Below are 17,420 nucleotides of genomic sequence, written 5' to 3' on the forward strand. Positions count from 1 at the left end.
AAGTAAACATGACGACACTCCCTCTATCGGTGCTATTGTGAACTAACAGTACCTAATTGCAATTCGCTATAGACATTCATATGCACGATAAATGAACGAAATCGACATTGATATTGAAAAATAACTGTTTATTGAATGACGAAAAGTAACTACATATACAAACACGACATATATTAGGAAATAACCACTTGGTGAAAGAGAAATAATAACAAAAATAAAACCCACATTCATGAGGACATACGTACTCGAAGAAAGAGAGATGACTGAAATAAATAACAGTTACGTTTAAAGAGGAATTGCCAATTTGATTTCTTTTAAAATAGAAACAATGTTAAACTTAGAACTAATTTCCTTCCGTTAAGCACTTGGTGACAACAGCTTCCACACCAAACTCCTAATGGCATGCTTACGAGGAAACAATTCACCCAAACGAGAATCCTAAAAACTGCTTTTCCAAAGTTTTTCACCTGAAATTTTCAATGAAATCACTGTAAATAAAGAGCTCTATACTTTAGCAGAGGTTGAGGGAGCCAAATTTCAGTTATATTGGTTATTAAAAAGTATATTGCCTCACCATGGCGTCACAACAAAAAGTGATGCAACTCTTTTCAACTGAATTATATTAAACTATTTTCAGCATTGCATCAGGTAACTTAGTTTAGTTTACTTCATGCTCCAGTAATAGATAGAAATTATAATTACCAGGCACGTTACATCGGCACTTGTAGTCACGTTCATGTTCCTCCTTCATTGTTTACTTGTTCACTCGTACGTTACAGTCCACCAGTCGCAAATCGCAGAGGATCCAGAATAGCCAAATGTCAAGATTTGAACTCGACCTTCCATAAAATTTAAACGAAAATAATTATCCGGTGAAAATTAGTACTCTCCACTATTTATTTACGAAAATAATCAGGTAATTTTTAAGTGATTGAATTTTTGTTAATGACCATAGCCTTTCATCGATAGCGTGTATAGGTATATGAAGTGAAACTATTTGCGAAAATAAATCGAAAATAGTTTGCAAAATATCACTACAGCGTCGCTGTGGTTATATTGAACTTTACTTTTCTTCTTTAAACTTTTCTCAACCTCATACAATGAAATAAATTACTCACTTCATATTTTTTACACTTCGCTGTTGGCAGTTCTTCACGCGAGTAATCACGTGGTAAAGAAGGGGTAAAGCTTACTGGGGTAAATTCGCCCCAAATTACCAGAAAAATTTCCGTCTAAATTATCTTTTGTGCTGACTGGGTATGCATTTGTGTGGGAAGTTACCCTCAAATGCGCGAGTTTCTGTTGTCAAACTTTTCCAGTTGTACAATATATCGCAAACCATTGAGATCTTTATCTATTTTCATGTAAGTCAATCTTTTTTATACAACATAACTATTCTTCTGACGGAAAAGTGTTTCATTCCATTGAGTAGGCCAGTGGTGAACTTTATTTTGTCTACTTTCAAGGTAAAAGTATTTGCTATGTCAGAAAGCCTAAACACGAATCTTTTTTTCACCTAATTAGATCCTTGTTGTACAATCCTGCTAATTTTCTCAAAGAAAGGTGGTGCTTCCCATTCCTTTAATTACGTTTTGCTCGGGTTGAAACCTTGCATCTCTATTAATCCTATTCTTCCAATCACCTCTTTGTTAAGCCAATCCCAATATCCATCTGCATTGATGAAAAATATGGCTTCATTAATCAGAATGGCAAAATTGCATGCGATACAGTGGTTGGCTACTGTAGATCCATCAGGGTATCTAAGTCTTATGCAACGTTTGTGCTCTGATATCTTGGTATCAATAGTTCTTCCAGTTTCACCAATCTCCACACTCCTGAGGCATGTGGAAGTAGTTACGAGAGGTCTTTCACCTTCATATGGATTCGCTGCACCTTAGCAGTGCTCGAGGTTTTACAAGTTGTATAAAAATTGTCCATTCCAATGGATCATTTTGAAATGTACAGTAGTTTTTTTTATTCTTCATCTAGATATTTAATTTTGTTTGCATAGTGTTGAAAGTTTGCATTTTATTCGCTTCTAAGGAGAAAGTTACGTCATTGGATTTAAGGCACCGAGGCAGCACCGAGAATTTCATCGTTGGTACATCAGAAACTGCACTCTCAATGTTAATGTCAAAGCAATTATGTTTCGTAGGAAAAGGTATAGTATATTAAAATCATATTATTTAATTTTTTAACCTTATATACTAAACGGAATTGTTTAACAAAAGGAAAATATTACAATACAAATTTTGCTTTCTCTTTTGCCTAAGAATCATAAGGTTCGCCTTGTTATAATGTTCATTGAAAGAACTTAATCTTTTCACATGAATTATCAATAGAAACTCATGGCTAGCCAAAGTTGTTTTTTCCTTGGCATCCAACTTAGTTTTGCTTGGGCAGCTTTTCCGCTTCGCATCTACTTACCTGCCTTGGTGATAGCCACCTTTGGGAAAATCCTGTGGTTACTATGTTCAGAATTACACCAAGCTGCAATTCAGTGAGCAGAGAGTAGGCACCTGTTCCTTCTCCCCTACCACATATAACCCATATTTCTAAGAAGTTATTTTTTTAGGATTTCCCGCCAATCCAGGAGTAAAACCTCATCTGGTGCACTCCCACAAATCACATTTACGCGTCCATCACTAAAGAAACGTCCTCAGTGAGGGAATGTGGCACCGCGGTATGAAATAAAACACCGGCTCTTCTAGCTCGACATCCAAAGCGGCATTGGGTTCTTTGACACGTTGCTTATTATCCCATATTCTTTATATTTCAAAACCCATAAGACTTATTTTTTTTAAATTGCAGGATGTTAGCTCCCATAATATTCATAAGATTTGACTTGATTGCCAGAATCCTGTAAAAATCACAAAAGTAACACTCCTCTCTTCTCACTTCACCTACACCAGTCCGATTATTAACGTTTAATAACTTACATTTCTATATACACTGCAATGATATAACATATGGGTGGATGCAGTGAAGCAAAATAATATCACATGGGCGTAAACGAATTTTATTAGGTCCTAATTTTTAGTATTTAGATACATAAAAACATAAGCAATATAAACATAAAAAAGCGGATTTTGTCCTGCATTGCATATCAGAAAAAATATATAAAATACCATTGCACAAAAAATTAAAAATTTCATTTGAAAATAGCAGACATAGGGAACAGAAATAGAGAGCATTACGGCAACAAATGGAAAAGAATGCAGCGTTCAAGTTTTTTTGTTATAACTTCCACAATAATGGGTTAAATGTGGCAAAACACTGTGAAAAATGAAGAAAATAGATGCACATATTTAGCATTATCAGTAGAAAACTTGTAAATAAATGCTAACTTTGAAAGAAATTAACAAAAAATGAGACACCATCTCTGCGGAACCATAAATCCTGAGACATAACTAAATTTGTAAATCCATATGAGGGTTAAACTCTGCACTTTAGCTCTGTAGATTTTCAGGATGCATGTGAATTGTCTCAATGTTTCCATTTTTAGGAAATGCATGACAATTTTCCAGGAATAGTGGAAAGAAATGAAAGAGCAAAAAGAGAATTGGTGTCAAGACCACTAGCGTCTTTCACATACATTAAGAATGTTGAAACATCTAAGTTGGTGAAGCTGGAAGAAAAAATATACAACCCCTGGGTTGCCAGGCCACGATGTTTGCTAGCTGTTTCTGAGTCAGCTAGTGTATTAACCCTTTCACTGCCACCTGGCCGATATATCGGCCCTCGCTGGTTGAGCGAAAAATGCCAGGGGCTAATTTATTGGCGCTAATTACTTCACTTTTTTCATGATTGTGGCCTTTTCAATGGCTGTAATTTATATAAACCCCCATAATCTATCTATGGTTATAAGATGTAAATATATCTTAAGAATTGGGAAAAAAATCTAGATGTATAAAAAAAATGATTAACTGAAAAATTTTTAAATCTGAAATGATGCTAATTTCAGAAAATAGCCTTGGCAGTCTTGGTACATCCCACATGAAATGGGCCGGCAGTAAAAGGGTTAAGGTTGGTCATAAGAATCTCAGGCATACACGGTTTTGACCAGCTTGAGTGGCCTCTGGAGTAGAGCATGGTTCTATTATTATGGATTAGAGATGTTATAGTTAAGTTATTACTTATATAGCTTTTATTGAGTGACACTCAACATTCCCTTTTAGTTAAATGAGGAAGAGGAAAACGAAGAGCTCCTCAATGAGGAGAATCATCCTGCATTTATCTCACCGAATGCAGTTGGCACCTCAAGTGATGCTGTAGACCCCCTGGAAGTTGATGACGAAGTAAGTGCACTTTTACCATGTTAAGTTTTTCTGTCTCAAGGATTCATTCCTCTCTGGATCTTTCCTGACATCATTCAGTAGAAACACTCATTTTTTGTCTCACATGGTAACGTAATCTGTCCCTTTTGTCCATTACCTTCATGTTTGACTTTTGCTCCTGAAAAAGCAGTAAAATGCATTTATATGCCAATAAAAATGTCATATATATCAAACTAGTGTTTGCTCTGACTTTTAAATTCTGCGTTTGGATTTGAATAATGTTTATCCGGGGAGAAAAGAGTGGGACGTAGGAGTTAATCTGAGTAAGTCCCACTTAACTCATGGGGCTGGGTCTGTGAAAACTTTGCATGGTTGGCACTTGAAGGGACATGCATCCTTTGCATTCACAGTACCAAGACCTGACTAGGACAGATGTGAACAGAATATAGTTTTGAAGCAGTGGTTGCACTCGAGTGACCATTCAATCCCAAGGGAAAATGGCATAACTTTACCCATAATTTAACTTCTCCTCCTTCAAAATCTCCTTTTTTTCTGCTGAAGCTTCGTTGGTGTGCATTATCACTCCTATTGTTTCAAAGTGATAATTTCATTCTTCTCTTCATACCTCTAGCTATTAACACTTTTGCTTTACATTGCTTACCATAGCCTGGTGGTAGCATTAAAAAATACTGTAATTGATAAAAAAATATTATTTCGGTAACCCGTGGAAGAAGTCTTCATGCAACAATGCAAGCTTTGGCAGTTAGCCTGGAAAAATCAGGATCCAATATCTACTTCGAGATTTTATTCTCATCCATTTGTTAAAAGACTCACAACAAAGTAAAACAACAAACCCTTGACTATAAAAAAGTACTTAGATACTTTTTCAGTTAATAAAAATACGGCATTGTTCGCAAATATACAAAATTATGCATTTCATTGAAATCTTAACAGTAATATGTATAGGTAACCAATCGGGTAGTTTCCTTCATCATAGAAAATGAAAGGCATTGGTGCGATTCATTACCCACCATTAGTGAATACATAATATACAAATTCTTTCGTTTTAGAAATCCCAGTATGGCAATGGTCCATTTTTACCTGATTTGAAAAAGGCCAGATTGGAGCCCATGTGATGCCACTCCACGTGACATCATAGGGACCTAGTTTCTATATGAGTAGATAGGAGTTTTACGTCGTCTGAGATAAGCAATGCATGCATGAGGCACAGAGCTCAGGGAAACATCTCATAATAATCACCTATTAAAATTGCCTAAGTTCGGAAACTTTCCTTTGTTTGACAGGGGAATAATAATCCTTGTTTAAGCCAAGCGCTACCTGCTAGGAGGGTACTCTGCTACCTGCTAGCAGCCTGCATCACAGTGGCTTACATATCTTCGACACAAGGTCGCCTCACACGATGGCAGCGGAAACCAGAATGAAGTCACATGGGCTTTTCCCATCAATCATACTTGGCTGTCACATTTTCGTGCGCTTGAAAATTTTCACTTCATTTAATCGCGAAAAATAGATATTGTCATTTAAAAATCCAAGTGTTAAATGCGTACTCCACAGGTAATAAACTTTGGATTTAGGCAATAAAAAAATCAGTAAAACCTTTCTACATCGTAATGGAGGGGACCAAAATTTGGGCAATTTGATGTATGCAGGTTCACTAAGGAGAGGTGTCAGTGGTAGGTGCCATTTTTTCATATCCTTGGGAAATGAAAGGTGCTACAGTCTTCTAAGCTATTATATATATATATATATATATACAATGTATTGGAAAATCCGAAATGCACGTGGCACGTAATATAAATAATTTAAGTTAATGTCAATACACACAGAGACACAAAAAAGAAACACTCACATTGGATAAATAAACTTGAAGCTATCGAAGCACTTCCGGCTTCTTCGTCAGCTGAAGAATGAATGGTGAGGAAAGGAGAGGGTTGGAAAAAGGAAAAAGAGGGGTAAGGGGAGAGGTGTATGGGGAGGGGGGAGTTAGGAATAGGGGTTAGGATGCAACGTTCAAACCCGGGAAACTATTGGCTTGAAAGTGCCAAATGCACGCCAATTCGAGGGTGTGGAGGTTGAGGGCGGAGTCGGTGGGAGGGAGGGAGGCAATAATGGATACTTTGTAGCATTGATTGAAAATGGAATCATGTGAAAGACAATGTGTGGGAACTGGTAGAGAGGAGTGGGGGGAAGATGGACAACAGGAGGCGCGATGATTGTTAATTCTGAGATTGAGAGGGGTAGTGCATAGGCCTATATAAAAAGCGGGGCAGAAGTTGCATTGAAGGAGGTATATGATTGTCCTACTCCCCTCTCTCATCAGATCCTACCTCTGATTTTCACACAGAATTGAACGCCCTACTAAAAACAAAAGCTCCCTCCGAGGGCCTAAGCCAGTCAGACATTTCCCTTCTCTTACCAGATCACCCCACTTCGCCATCTTTCTACATCCTTCCAAAAATTCATAAAGCGAATAACCCAGGCCGCCCCATAGTTTCCTCTCAAAACTCTCCCACGGAGCGCATTTCGGCTTTCGTTGATTTCTATCTCCAACCCTTCGTTCAGTCCCTTCCATCATACATCAAAGATTCCCATGACTTCCTTTCTAGACTCAATTCCATTTCCCTCCCCCCAAATCAGCCCATTATCATGGCCACTATTGATGTAACCTCACTTTACACTTCAATCCCTCATTCTGAGGGACTCGCTGCTCTCCGCCACTATCTTTCATTACGACCCACTCCTCAAAACCCTAGCACTGAATTTCTTCTTGATCTTTCCCATTTCATTCTCACCCACAATGCCTTCTCTTTTAATAACAACCACTATCTGCAAATCTCCGGCTGTGCTATGGGAAGTAGGTTTAGCCCTTCCTATGCAAATCTCTTCCTCGGCCTGTTCGAAGAAAATTTCCTATCAAATTACCCTCTAAAACCCCTCCTTTGGCTCAGATACATTGACGACATATTTATTCTCTGGCCGCATGACATCAATTCCCTTAACACCTTTGTCTCTTCGCTTAACTCTTCCGCCTCAGTTTCTTTCACTTCTTCCATCTCTAACACTAACATCACTTTCCTAGATGTGGACATTCTCCTTTCCGAAAATAACAAATTCAAGACATCTGTCCACATCAAAGCCACCAACAGACAGCAATACCTCCACTATGACAGTTGCCACCCACCACATACCAAACGTTCAATCCCTTTTTCTCTCTCCGTCCGTGGCCACAAAATCTGCAACAACCCCGAAGACCTCGAGAAGTTCCTTTCCAATCTACACACTTCTCTTCTACGCCGCGGGTATCCCGATAAACTGTTAATCAACAAAATTAGAAAAAAACCCTACAGGTCCGATAAACCCCGTGCGGAAAAGAATTGCTCTCCATCTCTTCTCACCACTTACTTCCCCGGTGCTCATGCCTTACAGGACATCCTGAAGGACTTGTACCCCATTCTCTCCAACCACAAATCCACCTCACAAATTTTCCCCTCTCTTCCACGGATCACGTATAAGAGACCACCTAACCTCAGCACCATCTTCAAAGCCACCCGCCCCCTTCAAAAATTGAATTCAGCCCCCACTACCCCACCCTCACCGTGCAACCGTCCTAGATGTAAAACCTGTAAAATTCTCTCTCCACCCCCAGCCTCTTTCCTCTCCAAACTAAAATTCCTCCCGATATCTCCTTCCACCACCTGTACCTCCACCAACATCATATACCTCCTTCAATGCAACTTCTGCCCCGCTTTTTATATAGGCCTATGCACTACCCCTCTCAATCTCAGAATTAACAATCATCGCGCCTCCTGTTGTCCATCTTCCCCCCACTCCTCTCTACCAGTTCCCACACATTGTCTTTCACATGATTCCATTTTCAATCAATGCTACAAAGTATCCATTATTGCCTCCCTCCCTCCCACCGACTCCGCCCTCAACCTCCACACCCTCGAATTGGCGTGCATTTGGCACTTTCAAGCCAATAGTTTCCCGGGTTTGAACGTTGCATCCTAACCCCTATTCCTAACTCCCCCCTCCCCATACACCTCTCCCCTTACCCCTCTTTTTCCTTTTTCCAACCCTCTCCTTTCCTCACCATTCATTCTTCAGCTGACGAAGAAGCCGGAAGTGCTTCGATAGCTTCAAGTTTATTTATCCAATGTGAGTGTTTCTTTTTTGTGTCTCTGTGTGTATTGACATTAACTTAAATTATTTATATATATATATATATATATATATATATATATATATATATATATATATATATATATAATATATACATGTATGCATGCATAGGTAAACATATATTTACAATTTAATGATTAAACAAAGGTAAAAGTAACTTGTTCAAGAGGCCTTCTTAGAAAATAAAATTAGTTGTTGAGTTTGCTTAAAAAAAATTCAAACTCTTTGGAAATGATGTTTTCAATTCCATGAGCACTTTTTAATGTCATTTTCACTATAGATAAATCACTAGCTGTTTTCGTTGATGCCTTTTGACCTAAGAAATAATTCCCTGGTCTAAGGGTTGTAATTAACTAAGTATTCGGAGGAAAGTGCATTAGTTTTATATTTCTAAACATAATTTCTTCATCCTCGTATGTCACTGCCTGAGTTATTTTTATTTGTGCAGCCTAGATATACAGTTTCTTCTGTTTCTCCTCGGTTGTTTAAAATAGATTTCAGGGTGAACGATGGCATTCCAAAGGTCACTGCTATGTCTTTCTTCTGCCTGCCCTCTTTGATGGCTAGGAAAATTTCTAATTATGTGGTAATGTCAAGCAGTCGCATTTTATTTCTCGAATCCATCATCAGCCTAAGATGAATTATGTAATTTTCATGTGTTATGGCAAATAATTGAAAATACTCCTTATAATATCTTTTAGAAAATTGATTTATCATTCTTATAACATGTGACTTGTTAAAGATTATAAAAAAATTAATAAACATGTGACTACTGCAAAAAATAGACAAGAAATTGAGCGTAATTTTCAAAATTTCGTTGAATTCCCTCTCTCCAAAATACAATGCACATAAAGAAAAACTCAGTTGAGGGCTCACAGAAACGCTAGTTCTGCGTAAGGAAGTGATTTCTTTGTGAGAATGCTGGGCGAACTACTTCAGGATGTGGCGGGGACGGTAAAAAATTTCATTGCCCTACCGCGTATCTGCTAATTAGCTGTCTCCTTCACCTAACGTTGTTGCGCATTGAGTGATGTTCATTCAGTAATGCTGGAACCAATTCCGATACCCGGACACCTGATGGAAGAGTCAGATTTTGCGGCATAAATACGCAGGCAAGACGTATGACTGTTGTTAAGTGCAATAAATTGTAAACTACCATCGTTCAAGAAAGCTTCGAAAAAATTACCAAGGCGGTAGTAAGAAAGTGCTACACCGGGAAATATGGGAATAAAATAACTGCAAAACTGTATTTGTTTATTTCAAGTCGCGGTGAATTCGTGAAATATTTTCATTTTAGAAGCGGAAGTAGCTATGCAGTCGATTAATTCAGTCTCCATGGATGGGAGTGAAGATAGTTGAAATATTTCCGCCAGCAAGTGATTCAGGGTGCGCTGGTGGCCTCTTTTATTAACTGAACATAGTATGTAGGCATTTGCAAGAAAATAAAGCCATAAGTAAAAGAAAGCAAGTGCTATTGCGCGATTTTGTCCATGATTCGAGAGAAAACGATGTGTTCCGTCTTCATTTACTGTCACTTAATTTGATTACGATAGCTGGATGCCTTTTTCTTATTTACTGCCAGTTATGCTCTCATATGGAACAAAATTGCCCTAACTAATGGTTAATGTAATTATTTAAGGTGTATAAAAAAATAAGCCTGAAAAATTAATTGCTGAAAATGTCATTCCATTTACATAATCGCGGCTGCATTAATGGTCTCAAGTTGTCTCGGTACGATTTGCGGAGGTAGTTAGGCGGTCTTGGGGGTGTCTCGTTGGTATGATACATGGACGTTTTATGAGATAAAGAGGTTCACTATATAGAGGTTTGCCTATAAATTTACATGTAAATCTGATGGGACCAGAGGGTTGGTACGAAGTATGGAGGTTTACGATGTAAAGAGGTTCACTACATTGAGGTTTTACTGTAATAGGAAACCACCCTATTCCTGTTTAGGTGATGGTGTTACTGACCATGGTTAGGACCGCAGTTGGGTGAACAATTAAGTGAATGATTTTCTTAAATAAATATGGAATCTCCTAGTTGTATAATGGACCAAAACAGAAGAATTGTCGTTTCGTTTACACAGATATTTACTTTACAAAAGGATTGCGATGTACCAAAATATAGCCTTTATTCTTTGCAGCACAGGAATTATTACTGTTGAATAAAAACTTTTGGGCTATGTCACCGCATCAATTACTGGGATGGCCCAACATAACCGACCGATTCTGGTCGCTTTCTCAATGGAGTCTGATGTGTACCCACAGAAGTAATGAAGAATCAGGAATTATAACCTTTGTAGGGTTGGTAATGTTATTAATGTATATCGCTTCCATGGACAGTGGCTAGTTTTCCATTGGGTAATGGAATTACTATCTGCTATAAAAGTAGCTCTACATTCGGTATGAATCATGAGAAAATGAAGTCAACGATAAAAATTGTATAAATGATTACAGGAATGGTACAGTATTTAAGGCACTGTTATTCAATTTAGAATGAACATTATTCAAAGACTGTCTCATTGTTCAAAGAAATTACAAAGTGTTCATTGCTGTATATGTGTGGATGATAGTTCTATATTGTAAAAGAATGGTGTAATAAAAGAATATTGATTCTTATGTTCATTGATTAATGTGTTGATTCCTACTTTTAGCATATGTTTACAGAGGACGAAAAAGTGATTGGTAATTCTGAAATGACCAATGACTCTATGACTGAGGCTATAGGTGAGTAAACTCTAGGTCTTGCAAATATATGTGCGTGGAGAGGGTGTTGTAACTTTTTTGAAGCATGAAGACCCTAAGTTAGTCATCCATGTGTAACTTTTGTTTTATTTAGTTTACATGTCACTTAAATATGAGAGAATGTTTATCGTTACATTTGTGTGGTCTGGATTTCTAATAATATGAAATGTAATGTATTATATTTGTAAATGTAATGTATTTAATGTAATGAATTATCACAATTTCCTTTAACATTTATGTACAGTAGAAGTCCTTTTAATGTAAAATATTTTATTCTGCTGAAGTCTATCGATATTTAACTTGTGCGACCATTGGCTTGTAAAATTTCATATTTTAGTGACATATTGCATTTATGGCAGTGAAAGATTCGTATGAGATCTGCACTCTAGTCCAGTCAATGAGCTTCAACAAATGAGTTCTTTATGACTGGTGTTATAGACAAAAATTTCTAATTATTAATGATCCATTACGAGTGCTTAGCATGATAAACCAGTGCCCGTACAAATAAGGGTGTTATTTGCATAAAAACATGTGGGTGGAATTCAGTGAAATGACTGAATGAAATTGTTTCCGACTTCTTTTGGCAGAAATGCGATACATCCATGTTGAAATACATAACACCGGTAGTACTTTCTACCCATTTATGCACTACTCCACCGCCTACTTTTTGCCTAGTTTTGACACTCAAATGTCATTCTGAATTCTTTCTGGCCTGTGTCTATGGAAGGAAAACGTTTTCTGTGCTATGGGTAGCATGATAATATTTGAAACCTCTTCGCATGGAGTTCTTTTTTTTGGGGTTGAGTTACCCTGGTATCCTTTTCCTTGTTATTTGGGACCCAGCCGGTCCCTTACTCCAACCACTGGAGTGGACCGTAGAACCCTTTCTTAGCACGAATCCACATCCAACTCATTGCATTGCTAGTGCATTTTTTTTACAAAATATTGCAACTGATTTTCAAAAATTTATTCTTCCAAAAGAAATACTAACATTATATAGGAATTTTTTAAGTTAAAATGGATGTCTAGCATTAATTACAGCCAAATTAGTGAACACAAGGCACTGAGATTGTAAGTCCCGAAGTGGTATTAGCATGTTGAATTTATAAAATTAGCTTGAAGTTTGTAATGCACAGTCTTATTCAATTATTTTTGTAGGCATGAAAACTGCTTGGTTAGGTGTAACAGTGAATCATGTCAGAAAATACTTTGTAACAGAAAGTAAGTAGATATATTACGGATTTCAGAAATAAATACCAGAAGACAAATCAATACTGCTAAGTTGCAGCACAACTCAATTTTAATAACTTGTGTGTTACAGTTTGCTGCTATTGATTAAAAAAATGATAATCCCTAATATTTCAATATACTTATGTGGATCTCATCAGGAGGTTGATCAGGAAATGATTTAGATGGATATCATATTTAACCTGTAAAAATGTAATTGCTCCCTTTATGACTTTTTAACTGTTATCCTTAAGCGGACAAAAGGGGGAAATTATTTTATTTTTAAGAAATTTTATTTTTTTAATCAAATTTACCTCTGATTGTTAACTACGCTTGATTCATGGTTGATGCATTCCTTTTTTTGAGAAAAAAGTGGTGTGAATTTTTAAATAGAAATGCATGAACTGTGGCCTCTTCTATGGCACACGTGATTTCCATTGCTAAGTACTTTATGAAAAATGTTTACTTATTGGTGTGAAAAGTAATATGTAGCTGCTAAAAGTAAACTCATATTTAAAATCTGGAGCAATTTAACATTAAAGGAATTATATTCCTTAAATATTTTGATAATTGTTGTTCTCTCACGTAGAAGGATTAGGACAGCATTATTTTCTCCTCAAGTATTCTCAAAAGAAAAATCTATGCCATTTTAAATATTAACTTAAGGAACATTACGATGTGTATAATCCATAACCACTGAACACATGTTTTTGTCTTTTAAATGGATATTTTTTAAAAGGGCATGATTTCATTTTTCTTCAGCAATTTCAAGCTTGATATGAGATAATTCTTGATGCCTGACTTCTCTTTTTGGACAAAATTGTAGTTTATTGAAATTACCAAAAAAGACTTACTTCTGATCTACTTGCAAAGGAATGAAAGGAAAACATTATTCTCTCCTTAAGTATTCCTAAATGAAAAATTATTTTTCATTTAAAATATCAGCTTCAACAACATTACTATTTACATAATACAAAATTACTGAGCACACATTTTTCTTTTGAATGAACAAATTTTTATAGGGGATGATTTCATTTTTATCAACAATTTCAATATAGTGATTATTATGGATGCCTGCCTTCCCTTTTCAGACATAATTGAACCAATATTGAAATTGCCAAAAGAGAATGATACCTTATTTGTGTTTAGCAACCAGCGAAAATATTAATTAAAGGGAATAGGTTTCAATCTATCAAATAGTTTTTAAAAATTAGATCTGTGAGTCCTAGATTGTAATATGATTTTCTTTTCTAGGGCTGTCAACTCCTGACCAAGTGCTGGTAGAAACAACACCAACTTCACACCTGCTGGCAGAAAGAAATGTATGGATTGACCTTAACGATGATTGTATTGGTTCATCAGCCTCAGTGACACACATTCAATCCAAGACTGTGGCATCCCCATGTGGGGATGGAACGAATGTGATGGATAAAGATTTGAAAGAAGACATTGCTCATCATGCTGACAAGGTACTGCCTAACTCAATTCCTGATGATGGACACAGTTATATGAAACACATTCCAGCATCTAGAAACAGTGGAAATGGAGCCACAATGACTGTTGTTGGGGATAGAAGGGATGCACCAAATATCACAGGTAGCCTTAGGTTGATCAGAGTCGGTGAAAACAGAAGAAGTGGCATTGAGGCAGAAATGGAAAACAAGAAAGAGATGAGTTATTGCTTCATCAAAAATCCTAGAAATGGTAAAAATTCAAACGAAAAGTTATATTATTGCTCCCACTGCAGATATGGGTTCAAAACCAATGACGATCTGATCAAACACATGGGAATTCATTCTGGTACCAGCAATTTGGATCCTAATGATGAATCATCCATGGGAAAAGATGAGTCTTTCACAGTCCCCGCATCAAGAGAAGAAAGTAATGATTCTCGTGAGTCGTCCACCTCTGAGACATCGACGGGATTGAAAAGGAAAAGACGAGGGGCGATGCAAAAAGTAAATGCGCCCGTGTTAGAAATCTGTGGTGGAATTGGAGAGAGGAAAACTGCGGAACGAGTGGGAAGTTCTGATGGGGATGGGAAACCATACACGCAGAATATGTCCTCAGAGTCCACCACCCCTTGCGCGAGAAACCTCAGAAATGACATGCTAGGAGGCGCAAAAGGAGGACCTTTCAATTGCAGCGTCTGCAACAAGTCGTTCCCGCTGAGGAGTGGTCTTAGCAATCACATGCGTTCGCACAAAGAAAGAAAACGTTATCCGTGTACGATCTGCAGCAAGTCTTTCGCTTCGAAGTCTCGCATAACTAAACACTTGCGCACACATACGGATGAGAAGCCTTTTTCGTGTAGTGATTGCATGAAGTCTTTCTCTTTTAAAGGCAACCTCATGAGGCATTTGCGCACCCACACGGGGGAGAAGCCCTTTTCGTGCAATTATTGCACAAAAGCTTTCACTAAAAAGGAGAATCTCATTCTACACTCACGTGTACACACAGGGGAGAAGCCTTTTTCTTGCAATTATTGCGCAAAGACTTTCACTGGAAAGTACAATCTCATTAAACACTCGCTTGTTCACACAGGCAAGAGACCGTTTACATGCGAGATTTGCAGCGAGTCTTTTGCCTCGAAGTCTAACATTACTCAACACATGCGCAGGCACACGGCAGAGAAGCCTTTTTCATGTAGTGATTGCATGAAGTCTTTCTCTCTTAAATGCAACCTCAAGATGCATTTGCGCACACATACGGGGGAGAAGCCCTTTTCGTGCAATTATTGCGCGAAGGCTTTCGCTAGTAAGGCGAAACTCATCCAACACTCGCGTGTACACTCAGGGGAAAAGCCTTTTTCTTGCAATTATTGCGCAAAGACTTTTGCTAGAAAGGACAAACTCGTCCAACACTCGCGTGTACACTCAGGAGAGAAGCCTTTTTCTTGCAATTATTGCGCAAAGACTTTCACTAAAAAGGACAACCTCATCCGACACTTGCGTCTACACACAGGGGAGAAGCCTTTTTCGTGCAATTATTGCGCAAAGACTTTCCCCAGAAAGGACAAACTCGTCCGACACATGCATACGCACACAGCATAGAAATCTTTTTCATGTTATAACTAAATCTTTCAATAGAAAAGAAAGTCTCATCAACACTTGCGTACACTCACAGACAAGAGACCGTTTACATGCAAGATTTGCGGCAAGTCTTTCACTTCGAGTTCTTCTCTCTCCAATCACACGCAAAAACACTTACGAGAGAAACCTTTTTTGTAGAGACGTGCAAACAGTATCCGCAAATGCTCAAATGCTAGAAAGTATTCCATATTCGAGATCTCGATTAATTATGCCACAGCTAAAATCTTGAATGCTTTGAATTTCGTGCCATACACTGTCGCACGCACATAATTGGTATTGGCGAATGATAGCAACGATAGCAACCAAATAGCAACTCAAGCCACGTTTCCTTATTTAGAACATGATGAAATGCACAATGAGCTGATTATGGCCTTCAGCCATTTTGTCATCTCTGTATATCCCTACTCTGTGGTATAGTGCTGCTGTGAAGTTAGAATAAAGATATCAGTAGTATTGATCTTTCGCACAGTGTAATTTATCCTCACTAATGCTACTCCAACATAAGAAACTATGTTCATGAATGTAGTCTTATGACAAACTTACTCAGTGTATTTACCTAAGTTATTTACTTACCTTAGTTTGCTTTACCTAAGTTAATTGGCATTCTGGTAGTTAATAACATGAGAAATCTTTGCAACTCTTACTTTTATGTGCATGGTCATTTATTTATAAGATAACTGAAAACAAAAGTAAAATAATATCAATTAAAATATGACATATTGGAAATGAATTCACTTGAAGTTTACAATTCCATGGACATATGACATGCACATGCATCATATATCAGTGACAACAGTTTGTTGCAATGAGATATAGATAGTTAGCGGAATGCAATCATCACAGAAAATTTCAAAAATAACTGTTGTGACTCAAATGATAAATGACAACCTCCACATGATAGGAGACCAATACGATCACTAAGTAAACATGCCACACGTTGAGACAGGGTTACAGGATATGAGGTGAGATATGTCTCACTACAGCTATGGGACAGGAAGTTGAAGCAATGTTGGATCAATAAACCATTTAGTACACAATGAGCATGAAGTTTGGGCATCAATTCATAGAAGAAAAAAATCTGGAAGATATGAAATAATTAAGAGAAAATTAAATAATAAGGAGAAGCACTACATGTATGTGGAAGTACGTCATGATGAGCCACATGAAATGCACATAGTAGGTAAACTGACTTTAAATGAATGGTACATAGTAGTTACTATCTTTACCTCATAAGTAAGATAGTATGTGAGCGCAAACACAATACAGAGAGAAAACTAATGAATTTTGATGCAACTGTAGTTGAATTTAAATCCTAACTTCCCAATAGGAGAGTTTTCTTGAGACGACCAAAATAATCTTGTGATCCAGTCTCTGACAAGAGGCGACACAGGCTACAGCAGTGCCACTTTGTGGGGTTTGCCTTCAGGACATTTGAGAGCTTAACAGAAGTTTTTCTAAAACATTTCACATAAGATATAACACTGTAAATAATAATTAGGTAACATGATTAGAAACAGGTGAAATGAGTTTTGGTTATTTCTTTAGTTGATTTAAGGAAGGAATATTGCAGGAACAAATGCATAGTTAGTTAGCTATCTTGAGATTCAGTCCATTTGAAGCCATAATCATGTTTAGGGAATGTGGAATGTGTCAAGCATGGGATATCTCAATGGTGAACTTCTAAATTAGAAAGATTTATCTGCTGAAGTGTAGGATATTTTTTACCATCATCCTGGTACCAAATCTTCCTTTCAGGTCAAGCAAAAGCAATATAAGACTATTCTGTGATGGATCTGTCAGTAAAATTAGGTTTTGGCAAGAGACTAATATGTATGTAGGAAAAAGTGATTAAGTTTGTGAAAGAGTGCAAGTGT

At 37.3% G+C, this 17,420-nt stretch overlaps 1 protein-coding gene across 1 annotated transcript in view; it reads left to right on the top strand.

Annotated features, from left to right (window-relative positions):
• LOC124170371 (zinc finger protein 37-like) overlaps nucleotides 1–17,420 on the top strand; it is a 28,235-nt gene that overhangs the window by 4,647 nt on the left and 6,168 nt on the right. Inside the window, exons 3-5 of the mRNA XM_046549093.1 lie at nucleotides 4,179–4,298; nucleotides 11,137–11,209; nucleotides 13,709–15,279. Coding sequence (XP_046405049.1) covers nucleotides 4,179–4,298; nucleotides 11,137–11,209; nucleotides 13,709–15,279 — 1,764 coding nt within the window. The remainder of the gene's footprint in view (nucleotides 1–4,178; nucleotides 4,299–11,136; nucleotides 11,210–13,708; nucleotides 15,280–17,420) is intronic.

This window comes from Ischnura elegans, chromosome 13 (assembly GCF_921293095.1).
Source record: "Ischnura elegans chromosome 13, ioIscEleg1.1, whole genome shotgun sequence".
NCBI lineage: Eukaryota > Metazoa > Arthropoda > Insecta > Odonata > Coenagrionidae > Ischnura > Ischnura elegans.